The 16,035-nt window shown below is 41.7% G+C and overlaps 1 protein-coding gene across 1 annotated transcript in view; it reads left to right on the top strand.

The window, feature by feature from the left end:
• Nucleotides 1–16,035, top strand: part of RASA2 (RAS p21 protein activator 2) — a gene marked incomplete in the record, with an annotated part of 722,923 nt that overhangs the window by 533,212 nt on the left and 173,676 nt on the right. The window contains 1 exon segment of the mRNA XM_053709823.1: nt 7,630–7,739. Coding sequence (XP_053565798.1) covers nt 7,630–7,739 — 110 coding nt within the window.

The raw sequence follows: 16,035 nt of genomic DNA, 5'->3' as shown, positions 1-16,035 counted from the left end.
GATTACACAGATTTGTCCCCTCTGCTAAATCTGGATCAAGAGACCAGGGATTCTCTTCTCTGGTGGCTATCTCGGGTCCATCTGTCCAGGGGAATGAGCTTCCGCAGGCCAGAATGGACTATAGTGACGACAGATGCCAGCCTTCTGGGCTGGGACGCAGTCTGGAACTCCCTGAAGGCTCAGGGTTCGTGGACTCAGGAGGAAGCCCTCCTTCCGATAAACATTCTGGAACTAAGAGCGATATTCAATGCTCTTCAGGCTTGGCCTCAGCTAGCTGCGGTCAGGTTCATCAGATTTCAGTCGGACAACATCATAGATAATTCTATGGGCAGAGGTTCACTCTTGCGATCTCTCAGCTATCCATATCCCAGAAGTAGAGAACTGGGAGGCGGATTTCTTAAGTCGGCAGACTTTTCATCCGGGGGAGTGGGAGCTCCATCCGGAGGTATTTGCCCAGTTGATTCAACTATGGGGCAAACCAGAACTGGATCTCATGGCATCTCGTCAGAACGCCAAGCTTCCTCGTTACGGGTCCAGGTCCAGGGATCCCAAGGCAGCGCTGATAGATGCTCTAGCAGCGCCCTGGTCCTTCAGCCTGGCTTATGTGTTTCCTCTGCTCCCTCGTCTGATTGCCATGATCAAGCAGGAGAGAGCTTCAGTGATTTTGATAGCTCCTGGTGGACATATCATCCTTTCCACCATGGACTCTGCCGCTGAGGCAGGACCTTCTACTTCAAGGTCCTTTCAGACATCCAAATCTAATTTCTCTGCGTCTGACTGCTTGGAGATTGAACGCTTGATTCTATCAACGCGTGTTTTTTTCCGAGTCGGTCATTGATACCTTAATTCAGGCTCGAAAGCCTGTCACCAGGAAAATCTATCATAATATATGGTGTAAATATCTTCATTGGTGTGAATCCAAGGGTTACTCATGGAGTAAAGTCAGGATTCCTAGAATTTTATCCTTTCTCCAAGAGGGATTGGAGAAAGGATTGTCTGCTAGTTCCTTAAAGGGACAGATTTCTGCTCGGTCTATTCTTTTGCACAAACGTCTGGCTGAGGTTCCAGACGTTCAGGCGTTTTGTCAGGCTTTAGTTAGAATTAAGCCTGTGTTTAAACCTGTTGCTCCGCCATGGAGTTTAAATTTAGTTCTTAAAGTTCTTCAAGGGGTTCCGTTTGAACCTTTGCATTCCATAGATATTAAACTTTTATCTTGGAAAGTTCTGTTTCTAGTAGCTATCGCCTCGGCTCGAAGAATTTCAGAGTTATCTGCTTTACAGTGTGATTCCCCTTATCTGATTTTCCATGCAGATAAGGTAGTTTTGCGTACCAAACCTGGGTTTCTTCCTAAGGTAGTATCTAATAAGAACATCAATCAGGAGATTGTTGTTCCTTCATTATGTCCTAATCCTTCCTCAAAGAAGGAACGTCTTTTACACAATCTTGATGTGGTTCGTGCTTTAAAGTTTTATTTACAAGCTACGAAGGATTTTCGTCAAACATCTGCTTTGTTTGTTGTCTACTCTGGACAGAGGAGAGGCCAAAAGGCTTTGGCAACTTCTCTTTCTTTTTGGCTGAGAAGCATAATCCGCTTAGCTTATGAAACTGCTGGCCAGCAGCCTCCTGAAAGAATTACAGCTCATTCCACTAGAGTGGTGGCTTCCACATGGGCTTTTAAAAATGAGGCCTCTGTTGAACAGATTTGTAAGGCGGCGACTTGGTCTTCGCTTCACACTTTTTCTAAATTCTACAAATTCGATAATTTTGCTTCTTTGGAGGCTATTTTTGGGAGAAAGGTCTTCCAGGCAGTGGTTCCTTCAGTTTAAGTTCCTGCCTTGTCCCTCCCTTCATCCGTGTCTTAAAGCTTTGGTATTGGTATCCCACAGGTAGTTAATGAACCGTGGACTGGATACACCTTTACAAGAGAAAACAAAATTTATGCTTACCTGATAAATTTATTTCTCTTGTGGTGTATCCAGTCCACGGTCCGCCCTGTCATTTTAAGGCAGGTGTTTTTTATTTTTAAACTACAGTCACCACTGCACCCTATAGTTTCTCCTTTTTTCTTGCTTGTCTTCGGTTGAATGACTGGGGGTGGCAGTTAGGGGAGGAGCTATATAGACAGCTCTGCTGTGGGTGTCCTCTTGCAACTTCCTTTTGGGAAGGAGAATATCCCACAAGTAATGGATGAACCCGTGGACTGGATACACCACAAGAGAAATAAATTTATCAGGTAAGCATAAATTTTGTTTTTAGCAATGAAAAATATAGCAATAGATGATTCTCAGACAGAAGGAAATGAGTTTTTGACATCTAGCTCTCCCCAAGTGTCACAACCAGTAACACCCGCACAAGTGGCGCCAAGTACCTCTAATGCGTCAAATTCATTTACTTTACAAGACATGGGCACAGTTATGAATAAAACCCTCACAGAGGTTTTTTCTAAACTGCCTGGTTTATAAGGAAAGCATGACAGCTCTGGGTTAAGTAAAGCTGAGCAGTCTGACGCTTTAGTAGCCGTATCTTATATACCCTCACAATGTTCTGAAGTAGGGGTAAGGGATTTGTTATCTGAGGGAGAAATTTCTGATTCAGGAAAGACGCTCCCTCAGAGAGATTCTGACATGACGGCCTTTAAATTTAAGCTTGAACACCTCCACTTATTGCGACTCTAGATGATTGTGACCCCATAGTGGTTCCAGAGAAATTGCGTAAAATGGACAAATACTTAGAGGTTCCTGTTTACACTGATGTTTTTCCAGACCCCAAGATTATTGTGAATATTGTTACTAAGGAGTAGGATAAAACAGGTATTCCGTTTGCTCCTCCTCCTGTTTTTAAGAAAATGTTTCCCATATCTGACACCATGCGGGACTCGTGGCAGACGGTTCCTAAGGTGGAGGGAGCTATTTCTACTCTATCTAAACGTACAACTATACCTATCGAAGACAGTTGTGCTTTCAAAGATCCTATGGATAAAAAATTAGAGTGTCTCCTGAAGAAAATTTTTGTTCCTCAAGGTTTTCTTCTCCAACCTATTGCGTGCATTGTTCCTGTATCTACTGCAGCTGCTTTCTGGTTCGAGGCTCTAGAAGAGGCTCTTCAGATGGAGACTCCATTAGAGGATATTATGGATAGAATTAAGGCTCTTAAGTTGGCTAATTCTTTCGTTACAGATGCCGCTTTCCAACTGGCTAAGTTAGCGGCAAAGAATTCAGGTTTTGCCATTTTAGCATGCAGGGCGTTATGGCTTAAGTCCTGGTCTGCTGATGTATCATCAAAATCTAAACTTTTGAACATCCCTTTCAAAGGAAAGACCCTATTCGGTCCTGAACTGAAAGAGATTATTTCAGACATCACTGGAGGGAAAGGCCATGCTCTCCCTCAGGATAAGACAAATAAATTGAGGACCAAACAAAATAATTTTTGTTCCTTTCGGAATTTCAAGGGTGGTCTCGCTTCAGCTTCCCCTGCTGCAAAGCAAGAGGGGATTTTGCCCAATCCAAGTCAGTCTGGAGATCTAACCAGGCTTGGAACAAGGGCAAACAGGCCAAGAAGCCTGCAGCTGCCTCTAAGACAGCATGAAGATGTAGCCCCTGATCCGGGACCGGATCTAGTAGGGGGCAGACTCTCTCTCTTCGCTCAGGCTTGGGCAAGAGATGTCCACGATTCCTGGGCTCTAGAAATTGTGTCCCAGGGATATCTTCTGGACTTCAAAGACTCTTCCCCTAATGGGAGGTTTCACACTTATCAATTGTCTGCAAACCAGACAAAGAGAGAGGCGTTCTTATGCTGTGTAGAAGACCTACATACCATGGGAGTGATCCGCCCAGTTCCAAAAGCGGAACAAGGGCTAGGGTTTTACTCAAACCTGTTTGTTTTTCCCAAAAAAGAGGGAACTTTCAGACCAATCTTGGATCTCAAAATTCTAAACAAGTTCCTCAGAGTACCATCATTCAAGATGTAGACTATTCGGACTATTCTACCTCTGATCCAGGAGGGTCAATATATGACTACCTTTGACTTTAAAGTATGCGTATCTACACATCCCTATTCACAGAGATCATCATCAATTCCTCAGATTCGCCTTTCTGGACAGGCATTACCAGTTTGTGGCCCTTCCCTTCGGGTTGGCCACGGCTCCCAGAATTTTCACAAAGGTGCTAGGGTCCCTTTTGGCAGTTCTAAGGCCGCGGGGCATAGCAGTGGCGCCTTATCTAGACGACATCTTAATTCAGTCGTCGACTTTCCAACTAGCCAAGTCTCACACGGATATTGTGTTGGCTTTTCTGAGATCTCACGGGGGGAAGGTGAACATTTAAAAAGAGTTCTCTCTTCCCTCTCACAAGCGTTTTCTTCCTAGGGACTCTGATAGACTCTGTAGAAATGAAATTATTTCTGACGGAGGTCAGAAAATCACAACTCTTAACCACTTGCTGAGCTCTTCATTCCATTCCTCGGCCATCAGTGGCTCAGTGCATGGAGGTAATCAGACTCATGGTAGCGGCAATGGACAATAGTCCCTTTTGCCTGCCTACACCTCAGACCACTGCAACTATGCATGCTCAAACAGTGGAATGGGGATTATGCAGATTTATCTCCTCAACTGCATCTGGACCAGGAGACCAGAGATTCTCTTCTCTGGTGGTTGTCTCAGGACCACCTGTCTCAGGGAATGTGTTTCCGCAGGCCAGAGTGGCTCATAGTAACGACAGATGCCAGCCTGTTAGGCTGGGGTGCAGTCTGGAACTCCCTGAAAGCACAGGGCTTATGGTCTCAGGAGGAAACTCTCCTCCTGATAAACATTCTAGAACTGAGAGCGATCTTCAATGCGCTTCAGGTGTGGCCCCAGCTTGCTGCGGCCAAATTCATCAAATTCATCACGACTGTAGCTTATATCAATCATCAAGGAGGAACACAGAGTTCTCTAGCTATGATGGAGATAACCAAAATAATCCGGTGGGCGGAGGATCACTCTTGCCATCTCTCAGCAATCCATATCCCAGGAGTAGAGAACTGGGAGGCGGATTTCCTAAGTCGTCAGACTTTTCATCCTGGGGAGTGGGAGCTCCATCCGGAGGTATTTGCCCAACTGACTCAGCTATGGGGCACACCAGAATTGGATCTGATGGCGTCCCGTCAGAATGCCAAACTTCCTCGTTACGGGTCCAGGTCCCGGGATCCCCAGGCGATACTGATAGATGCTCTAGCAGTGCCCTGGTCCTTCAATCTGGCCTATGTATTTCCACCGTTTCCTCTCCTCCCACGTCTGGTTGCCAGAATCAAGCAGTAGAGAGCTTCGGTGATTCTGATAGCACCTGCGTGGCCACGCAGGACTAGGTATGCAGACCTAGTGGACATGTCATCGGTTCCACCGTGGACTCTGCCAATGAGGCAGGACCTTCTAATCCAAAGTCCATTTACGCATCCAAATCTAATTTCTCTGGGTCTGACTGCTTGGAGATTGAACGCCTGAGTCTATCAAAGCGTGGTTTCTCTGAGTCGGTAATTGATACCCTGATTCAAGCTAGAAAGCCTGTCACCAGGAAGATCTATCATAAGATTTCGCTCAAATATTTTTATTGGTGTGAATCCAAGGGTTATTCATGGAGTAAGATTAGGATTCCTAGAATATTGTCCTTTCTCCAAGAAGGATTGGAGAAGGGATTATCAGCTAGTTCCTTAAAAGGACAAATATCGGCTTTGTCTATTCTTTTACACAAACGTCTGGCAGATGTCCCTTACGTTCAAGCCTTTAGTCAGGCCTCGGTTAGGATCATGCCTGTATTTAAACCTGTTGCACCGCCATGGATCCTAAACTTAGTTCTTAAAGTTCTTCAAGGGGTTCCGTTTGAACCTATGCATTCCATAGATATTAAGCTTCTATCTTGGAAAGTTTTGTTTTTAGTAGCTATCTCTTCGGCTTGAAGAGTTTCTGAGTTATCTGCTTTACAGTGTGATTCACCTTACCTTGTTTTCCATGCAGATAAGGTGGTTTTGCGTTCCAAACCTGGGTTTCTTCCTAAGGTTGTTTCTAATAGGAATATCAATCGGGAAATTGTTGTTCCTTCGCTGTGTCCTAATCCTTTATCAAAGAAGGAACAACGTCTGTTGCACAATATTGATGTGGTTCGTGCTTTAAAGTTCTGCTTACAAGCAACTAAAGATTTCCGTCAAACATCTTCATTGTTTGTTGTTTATTCTGGTAAACGGAAAGGTCAAAAGGCTACAACTACCTTTTGGTTGAAAAGCATCATCCGTTTGGCTTATGAGACTGCCAGCCTCCTGAAAGAATTACTGCTCATTCTACTAGAGCAGTGGCTTCCACATGGGCTTTTAAAAATGAGGCTTCTGTTGAACAGATTTGTAAGGTGGCGACTTGGTCTTCGCTTCATACATTTTCCAAATTTTACAAATTCGATACTTTTGCTTCTTCGGAGGCTATTTTTGGGAGAAAGGTTCTACAAGCAGTGGTGCCTGCCATTTAAGGTCCCTGTCTTGTCCCTCCCTTCATCCGTGTCCTAAAGCTTTGGTATTGGTATCCCACAAGTATGGATGAATCCGTGGACTCGATACATCTTACAAGAGAAAACATAATTTATGCTTACCTGATATATTTATTTCTCTTGTGATGTATCGAGTCCACGGCCCGCCCTGTTTATTTACAACAGGCAGTATATTTTTATTTAAAAAACTTCAGTCACCACTGCACCCTATAGTTTCTCATTTTTCTTCCTAGCCTTCGGTCGAATGACTGGGGGATGGAGCTAAGGGAGGAGCTATATAGACAGCTCTGCTGTGGGTGCTCTCTTTGCCACTTCCTGTAAGGAAGGAGAATATTCCACAAGTATGGATGAATCCGTGGACTCGATACATCACAAGAGAAATAAATTTATCAGATAAGCATAAATTATGTTTTTACAGGATAAAAAGACATTTTAGCATTTGAGTGCTTCTAGCAGTTTGGGAATTTATGCCAATCCAGCATTCCCCAAAGACACATTCTAAACTCTTGTGGAAAGCCTTGCATAAAAAGAGTGGCAGCTGTTACAGCCACAAAGTGGAGGGACTCCATATTAATGCCCATAGTTTTGGAATGGGATGGCCAACAAACTCATCTGTGAGATGGTCAGGTACCATGTAGTGTATATAAATACATTAAGATAAGATAAGCAGGTGTCGGAAAAAATCACTATAGGTTAGTCAGGTGAAGAAAAGTTACTAGTCTAGAGGATATGTTAGTAGCCTATTCAATGGTAAGGTAAGGGAAAAAGACATATATTTTTTACTCGTATGCTGCAATGTCTTACTCTTCTATGACTGGTGGAAGTTTCCAGCCTTGTATTTTTTGACCCATTTAAGTGTGTGGGGGCGGGGGGGGGGGGTGGACAACAATATAGATATAGAAATATGTAAACAGAAAACTAGAGAATACTTCCGAAATTGGTTCTCAAAGGAAGTTACTAAATTGATGACAAATTGTGGGCCCCAAAAATTAGGAGATCTCACATTCAGAATAAATTCCCAAAGCTCCTGGTGGTTTGCTAAGTGTATATTGTCATTACCTCTGTGATGTCTGTCATAAATCTTCTTTTTTAAGCTGCTCATACTATTTATTTTTCTTAACAGTGAAATGTATAAACATGCTCACGGTCGGACCCTACGTTTTGGAATGAAGAATTTTAAGAAACGATGGTTTTCTCTGACAAACAGAGAACTCGCATATCACAAGCAGAAAGGTAAAACATTAACCTATCAACAAATCTATACTTTTATTTATTTATATACTGTGTGTGTGTGTGTGTGTGTGTGTGTGTGTGTGTGTGTGTGTGTGTGTATATATATATGTATGCGTGTGTTTGTATGTATGTATGTATATGTGTATATATATAAATGTGTATGTGTGTATATATATATATATATATATATATTCATATATATGTTTGTGTATGTATATATATATATATATATATATATATATATATATTTATTATAGTGGGATGACTACTAACTTCTCACAGGAAATACACACACACACACACACATATTTATATAGAATGTGATAGTGATTCAAATTATTGAGGAACCAGACACACCTTTTAAGGAGCTAAATAAAGATCTGCCTAATTGTAGGGGAGAAAAACGATACCTGTTTGTGTAGGATTGTTTTTTATTATTATTTTAATTTCTTGTGTGCACAAACTTGACAATAAAACTCCTTTTCTTTCTAATGACACCATGCGTCCAGAAATCATCAAATTACTATTGGGAATATCACTCCTGCCCAGCAGGAGGAGGCAAAGAGCACCACAGCAAAGCTGTTAAATATCGCCTCCCTTCCCTCCCACCCCAGTCATTCTCTTTGCCTACATTAGAGCAAGGAAGTGGTAAAGTTAGGTGTTAGAAAAGATTCTTCAAGCAAGATTTTATTATTTTTTAAGTAGTGCAAGATTGTGCTGCTTTGTTCTAGGGTGTAGCCGTAGTCCATATCATTCTCTTCAGTAGAGCAGTGGTGGCTTTCAAGCAATGGAAACTTGTGGGACATAATTCTCACTACGCCTCCCATATAGTTAATGCTGCCCTAATACCGAAGATTAAGATAAGATTACTCAGTCTTTATCTCTTTTTTCCCACAGGTCCATGTGAGGGAGAAGACCTCTCAAACCTAGTGAGCTACCATGCTGCCTGGCAGATTTATGAGGTAAGTGCTGACTTTATAAACAGGAAAAAATGGGCACTTTAGTACACACAGTTTTTCTCCTATATGTTAAGGGGAACATATAATGGTAGTATGGTTATGGCAGGCACTGGGGCTGAGGATGTTAGAAAAAAGGCTCATGTTATGTGGTTTTCACTTCTCCCGGCGGCTTGACTTTAAAATATGCCGACCAGGGGTTCATTTTTAGACGCCCACGATGGGCGGGGCAAACTGAGGCGGCGGTTTACTGTTGCGTGCCATTTTCCCCTGTATTCACTGTGACCGGATAATAATCTCCCTGGAAAGCGCATCATTTTTAAAACTGCGCTTTTAGAACCGGACAGCTGTTCACTATACTGCAGGTTGAGTTCCAGATCTTTTACTAGAGAGATTCTATCTGGTGTCAGCAGGGCTGGTAGGCACCTCAGCAAAGCTAAGCTGAGGTACTGAGGTTGTCAGTAGTACTTGCATAACACTTACTGCAAAAAATAAAAAAAGGTTACGTTTTAAAATTTAAAGTGACAGTAACGTTTTTTTGTGTTTACATTTTTATTCAAATTTAAGTATTTTTTTGTGGTAATTTGTTCCATTGTGAGCCAGAATGGACCAAGAAGCCTTGCAAAATGTTATCTTTTAATGCTAATGTGGAACCACCTATCCCTTTCTGTTCCTCTTGTTTTGAGAGAACTTTAAATTACAAGGATAGACTGTTTTCCTAGCCAATATTGTCTAAGGTGCTGTTCAGTTGTCTAACGACAGTGTTCAAAATATTCTGCAGCTTTCTCCTCAAGTGTCCAAAAATTTTATCACTCACTCATACAGTGCCCTGCGCTTTCTCTGTAACTCCACCTGGAGTCACGTTGCAAGACATTGCTTCCCTCATGTCCTCTGCGGTCCCTGATGCGTGGCCTGCTTTTCCAATGCTGCAGGGAAAGCGCAAGACAAAAAGTAAACATTCAGTAAGTGAGGTTGCTGACGCTGTTGTTGCTATTTTGAATGCCCCCTCCCAGAAGCCTGAGGAGGAGGATACTTCTGTAGCATGTGAAGGTGAAATCTCAGACTCAGACAGTGTAATTCCTCCTCCTGATTCTGAAGTTGTATCCTTCAGGTTTCAGCTAGAACACCTCCGTCTGTTACTTAAGGAGGTTTTAGCTACACTGGATGACAGCTACACCATGGTCGTTGTCAATCCTAAGAAGTCCAGTAAGCTACATAAATATTTTGATGTACCTTCCATGGTGGAAGTTTTTCCTGTACTAGATTGAGCTACTGAAATTATTGCTAAGGAATGGGAGAGACTTGGTATCCCTTTTTCTCCATCCCCTGTATTTAAAAAGATGTTTCCTATAGCAGATTCTATCAAGGAATATTGGCAGACGGTACCCAAAGTGGAAGGGGCAATGCTAGCCAAGAGAACTACAGGTGAAACTCGAAAAATTAGAATATTGTGCAAAAGTTCATTTATTTCACTAATGCAACTTAAAAGGTGAAACTAATATATGAGATAGACTCATTACATGCAAAGCAAGATAGTTCAAGCCGTGATTTGTCATAATTGTGATGATTATGGCTTACAGCTCATGAAAACCCCAAATCCACAATCTCAGAAAATTAGAATATTGTGAAAAGGTGCAATATTCTAGGCTCAAATTGTCCCACTCTAATCAGCTAATTAAGCCATAACTCCTGCAAAGGGTTCCCGAGCCTTTAAATGGTCTCTCAGTCTGGTTCATTAGGAATCACAATCATGGGAAAGACTGCTGACCTGACAGTTGTGCAGAAAACCATCATTGACACCCTCCATAAGGAGGGAAAGCCTCAAAAGGTAATTGCAAAAGAAGTTGGATGTTCCCAAAGTGCTGTATCAAAGCACATTAATAGAAAGTTATGTGGAAGGGAAAAGTGTGGAAGAAAAAGGTGCACAAGCAGCAGGGATGACCGCAGCCTGGAGAGGATTGTCAGGAAAAGACCATTCAAAAGTGTTGGGGACTTTCACAAGGAGTGGACTGAGTCTGCAGTCAGTGCATCAAGAGCCACAGCACACAGACGGATCCTGGACATGGGCTTCAAATGTCGTATTCCTCTTGTCAAGCCACTCCTAAACAACAAACAACGTCAGAAGGGTCTTACCTGGGCTAAAGAAAAACAGACCTGGTCTGTTGCTCAGTGGTCCAAAGTCCTCTTTCTTTCATGTAATTAACAAGAGTCCATGAGCTAGTGACGTATGGGATATACATTCCTACCAGGAGGGGCAAAGTTTCCCAAACCTTAAAATGCCCATAAATACACCCCTCACCACACCCACAAATCAGTTTTACAAACTTTGCCTCCAAGGGAGGTGGTGAAGTAAGTTTGTGCTAGATTCTACGTTGATATGCGCTCCGCAGCAAGTTGGAGCCCGGTTTTCCTCTCAGCGTGCAGTGAATGTCAGAGGGATGTGAGGAGAGTATTGCCTATTGAATGCAGTGATCTCCTTCTACGGGGTCTATTTCATAAGGTTCTCTGTTATCGGTCGTAGAGATTCATCTCTTACCTCCCTTTTCAGATCGACGATATACTCTTATATTTACCATTTCCTCTACTGATTCTCGTTTCAGTACTGGTTTGGCTTTCTACAAACATGTAGATGAGTGTCCTGGGGTAAGTAAGTCTTATTTTCTGTGACACTCTAAGCTATGGTTGGGCACTTTATTTATAAAGTTCTAAATATATGTATTCAAACATTTATTTGCCTTGACTCAGAATGTTCAACTTTCCTTATTTCCAGACAGTCAGTTTCATATTTGGGATTATGCTTTAATTATCATATTTTTCTTACCTCAAAATTTGACTTTTTTCCCTGTGGGCTGTTAGGCTCGCGGGGGCTGAAAATGCTTCATTTTATTGCGTCATTCTTGGCGCGGACTTTTTTGGCGCAAAAATTCATTTCCGTTTCCGGCGTCATACGTGTCGCCGGAAGTTGCGTCATTTTTTTGACGTTATTTTGCGCCAAAAATGTCGGCGTTCCGGATGTGGCGTCATTTTTGGCGCCAAAAGCATTTAGGCGCCAAATAATGTGGGCGTCTTATTTGGCGCCAAAAAATATGGGCGTCGCTTTTTTCTCCACATTATTTCAGTCTCATTTTTCATTTGCTTCTGGTTGCTAGAAGCTTGATGTTTGGCATTTTTTTCCCATTCCTGAAACTGTCTTATAAGGAATTTGATCTATTTTGCTTTATATGTTGTTTTTTCTCTTACATATTGCAAGATGTCTCACGTTGCATCTGAGCCAGAAGATACTACAGGAAAACCTCTGCCTGCTGGATCTACCAAAGCTAAGTGTATCTGCTGTAAACTTTTGGTAGCTATTCCTCCAGCTGTTGTTTGTATTAAATGTCATGACAAACTTGTTAATGCAGATAATATTTCCTTTAGTGATGTACCATTGCCTGTTGCAGTTCCCTCAACATCTAAGGTGCAGAATGTTCCTGATAACATAAGAGATTTTGTTTCTGAATCCATAAAGAAGGCTTTGTCTGTTATTTCTCCTTCTAGTAAACGTAAAAAGTCTTTTAAATCTTCTCTCTCTACAGATGAATTTTTAAATGAACACCATCATTCTGATTCTTTGGACTCTTCTGGTTCAGAGGATTCTGTATCAGAGATTGATGCTGATAAATCTTCATATTTATTTAAGATGGAATTTATTCGCTCTTTACTTAAAGAAGTACTAATTGCTTTAGAAATAGAGGATTCTAGTCCTCTTGATACTAATTCTATTCGTTTGGATAAGGTTTTTAAAGCTCCTGCGGTTATTCCAGAAGTCTTTCCTGTTCCTAATGCTATTTCTGCAGTAATTGCTAAGGAATGGGATAGATTGGGTAATTCATTTACTCCTTCTAAACGTTTTAAGCAATTATATCCTGTTCCGCCTGACAGATTAGAATTTTGGGACAAAATCCCTAAAGTTGATGGGGCTATTTCTACCCTTGCTAAACGTACTACCATTCCTACATCAGATGGTACCTCGTTTAAGGATCCTTTAGATAGAAAAATTGAATCTTTTCTAAGAAAAGCTTATCTATGTTCAGGTAATCTTCTTAGACCTGCTATATCATTGGCTGATGTTGCTGCAGCTTCAACTTTTTGGTTGGAAACTCTAGCGCAACAAGTAACAAATCGTGATTCTCATGATATTATTATTCTTCTCCAGCATGCTAATAATTTCATCTGTGATGCCATTTTTGATATTATTAGAGTTGATGTTAGATTTATGTCTCTGGCTATCTTAGCCAGAAGAGCTTTATGGCTTAAGACTTGGAATGCTGATATGGCTTCTAAATCAACTCTACTTTCCATTTCTTTCCAGGGAAACAAATTATTTGGTTCTCAGTTGGATTCTATTATTTCAACTGTTACTGGTGGGAAAGGAACTTTTTTACCACAGGATAAAAAGTCTAAAGGTAAAAACAGGGCTAACAATCGTTTTCGTTCCTTTCGTTTCAACAAAGAACAAAAGCCTGATCCTTCGTCCTCAGGAGCAGTTTCAGTTTGGAAACCATCCCCAGTCTGGAATAAATCCAAGCCTGCTAGAAAGGCAAAGCCTGCTTCTAAGTTCACATGAAGGTACGGCCCTCATTCCAGTTCAGCTGGTAGGGGGCAGGTTACGTTTTTTCAAAGAAATTTGGATCAGTTCTGTTCACAATCTTTGGATTCAGAACATTGTTTCAGAAGGGTACAGAATTGGTTTCAAGATGAGACCTCCTGCAAAGAGATTTTTTCTTTCCCATGTCCCAGTAAATCCAGTGAAAGCTCAAGCATTTCTGAATTGTGTTTCAGATCTAGAGTTGGCTGGAGTAATTATGCCAGTTCCAGTTCCGGAACAGGGGATGGGGTTTTATTCAAATCTCTTCATTGTACCAAAGAAGGAGAATTCCTTCAGACCAGTTCTGGATCTAAAATTATTGAATCGTTATGTAAGGATACCAACGTTCAAGATGGTAACTGTAAGGACTATATTGCCTTTTGTTCAGCAAGGGAATTATATGTCCACAATAGATTTACAGGATGCATATCTGCATATTCCGATTCATCCAGATCATTATCAGTTCCTGAGATTCTCTTTTCTAGACAAGCATTACCAATTTGTGGCTCTACCGTTTGGCCTTGCTACAGCTCCAAGAATTTTCACAAAGATTCTCGGTGCCCTTCTGTCTGTAATCAGAGAACAGGGTATTGTGGTATTTCCTTATTTGGACGATATCTTGGTACTTGCTCCGTCTTTACATTTAGCAGAGTCTCATACGAATCGACTTGTGTTGTTTCTTCAAGATCATGGTTGGAGGATCAATTTACCAAAAAGTTCTTTGATTCCTCAAACAAGGGTAACCTTTCTGGGTTTCCAGATAGATTCAGTGTCCATGACTTTGTCTTTAACAGACAAGAGACGTCTAAAATTGATTACAGCCTGTCGAAACCTTCAGTCTCAATCATTCCCTTCGGTAGCCTTATGCATGGAAATTCTAGGTCTTATGACTGCTGCATCGGACGCGATCCCCTTTGCTCGTTTTCACATGCGACCTCTTCAGCTCTGTATGCTGAACCAATGGTGCAGGGATTACACGAAGATATATCAATTAATATCTTTAAAACCGATTGTTCGGCACTCTCTGACGTGGTGGACAGATCACCATCGTTTAATTCAGGGGGCTTCTTTTGTTCTTCCGACCTGGACTGTAATTTCAACAGATGCAAGTCTCACAGGTTGGGGAGCTGTGTGGGGATCTCTGACGGCACAAGGAGTTTGGGAATCTCAGGAGGTGAGATTACCGATCAATATCTTGGAACTCCGTGCAGTTTTCAGAGCTCTTCAGTTTTGGCCTCTTCTGAAGAGAGAATCGTTCATTTGTTTTCAGACAGACAATGTCACAACTGTGGCATACATCAATCATCAAGGAGGGACTCACAGTCCTCTGGCTATGAAAGAAGTATCTCGAATTTTGGTTTGGGCGGAATCCAGCTCCTGTCTAATCTCTGCGGTTCATATCCCAGGTGTAGACAATTGGGAAGCGGATTATCTCAGTCGCCAAACGTTGCATCCGGGCGAATGGTCTCTTCACCCAGAGGTATTTCTTCAGATTGTTCAAATGTGGGGGCTCCCAGAGATAGATCTGATGGCCTCTCATCTAAACAAGAAACTTCCCAGGTATCTGTCCAGATCCCGGGATCCTCAGGCGGAGGCAGTGGATGCATTATCACTTCCTTGGAAGTATCATCCTGCCTATATCTTTCCGCCTCTAGTTCTTCTTCCAAGAGTAATCTCCAAGATTCTGAGGGAATGCTCGTTTGTTCTGCTAATAGCTCCGGCATGGCCTCACAGGTTTTGGTATGCGGATCTTGTCCGGATGGCATCTTGCCAACCATGGACTCTTCCGTTAAGACCAGACCTTCTGTCTCAAGGTCCTTTTTTCCATCCGGATCTGAAATCCTTAAATTTAAAGGTATGGAGATTGAACGCTTGATTCTTGGTCATAGAGGTTTCTCTGACTCCGTGATTAATACTATGTTACAGGCTCGTAAATCTGTATCTCGAGAGATATATTATAGAGTCTGGAAGACTTATATTTCTTGGTGTCTTTCTCATCATTTTTCTTGGCATTCTTTTAGAATACCGAGAATTTTACAGTTTCTTCAGGATGGTTTAGATAAGGGTTTGTCCGCGAGTTCTTTGAAAGGACAAATCTCCGCTCTTTCTGTTCTTTTTCACAGAAAGATTGCTATTCTTCCTGATATTCATTGTTTTGTACAAGCTTTGGTTCGTATAAAACCTGTCATTAAGTCAATTTCTCCTCCATGGAGTTTGAATTTGGTTTTGGGAGCTCTTCAAGCTCCTCCGTTTGAACCTATGCATTCATTGGACATTAAATTACTTTCTTGGAAAGTTTTGTTCCTTTTGGCCATCTCTTCTGCTAGAAGAGTTTCTGAATTATCTGCTCTTTCGTGTGAGTCTCCTTTTCTGGTTTTTCATCAGGATAAGGCGGTGTTGCGAACTTCTTTTGAATTTTTACCTAAAGTTGTGAATTCCAACAACATTAGTAGAGAAATTGTGGTTCCTTCATTATGTCCTAATCCTAAGAATTCTAAGGAGAAATCATTGCATTCTTTGGATGTTGTTAGAGCTTTGAAATATTATGTTGAAGCTACGAAATCTTTCCGTAAGACTTCTAGTCTATTTGTTATCTTTTCCGGTTCTAGGAAAGGCCAGAAAGCTTCTGCCATTTCTTTGGCATCTTGGTTGAAATCTTTAATTCATCTTGCCTATGTTGAGTCGGGTAAAATTCCGCCTCAAAGAATTACAG

This window comes from Bombina bombina, chromosome 4 (genome assembly GCF_027579735.1).
Source record: "Bombina bombina isolate aBomBom1 chromosome 4, aBomBom1.pri, whole genome shotgun sequence".
Classification (NCBI taxonomy): Eukaryota; Metazoa; Chordata; class Amphibia; order Anura; family Bombinatoridae; genus Bombina; species Bombina bombina.
The sequence above is the reverse complement of the archived record's forward strand: the minus strand, read 5'-3'. Positions and strand labels throughout refer to the sequence as shown.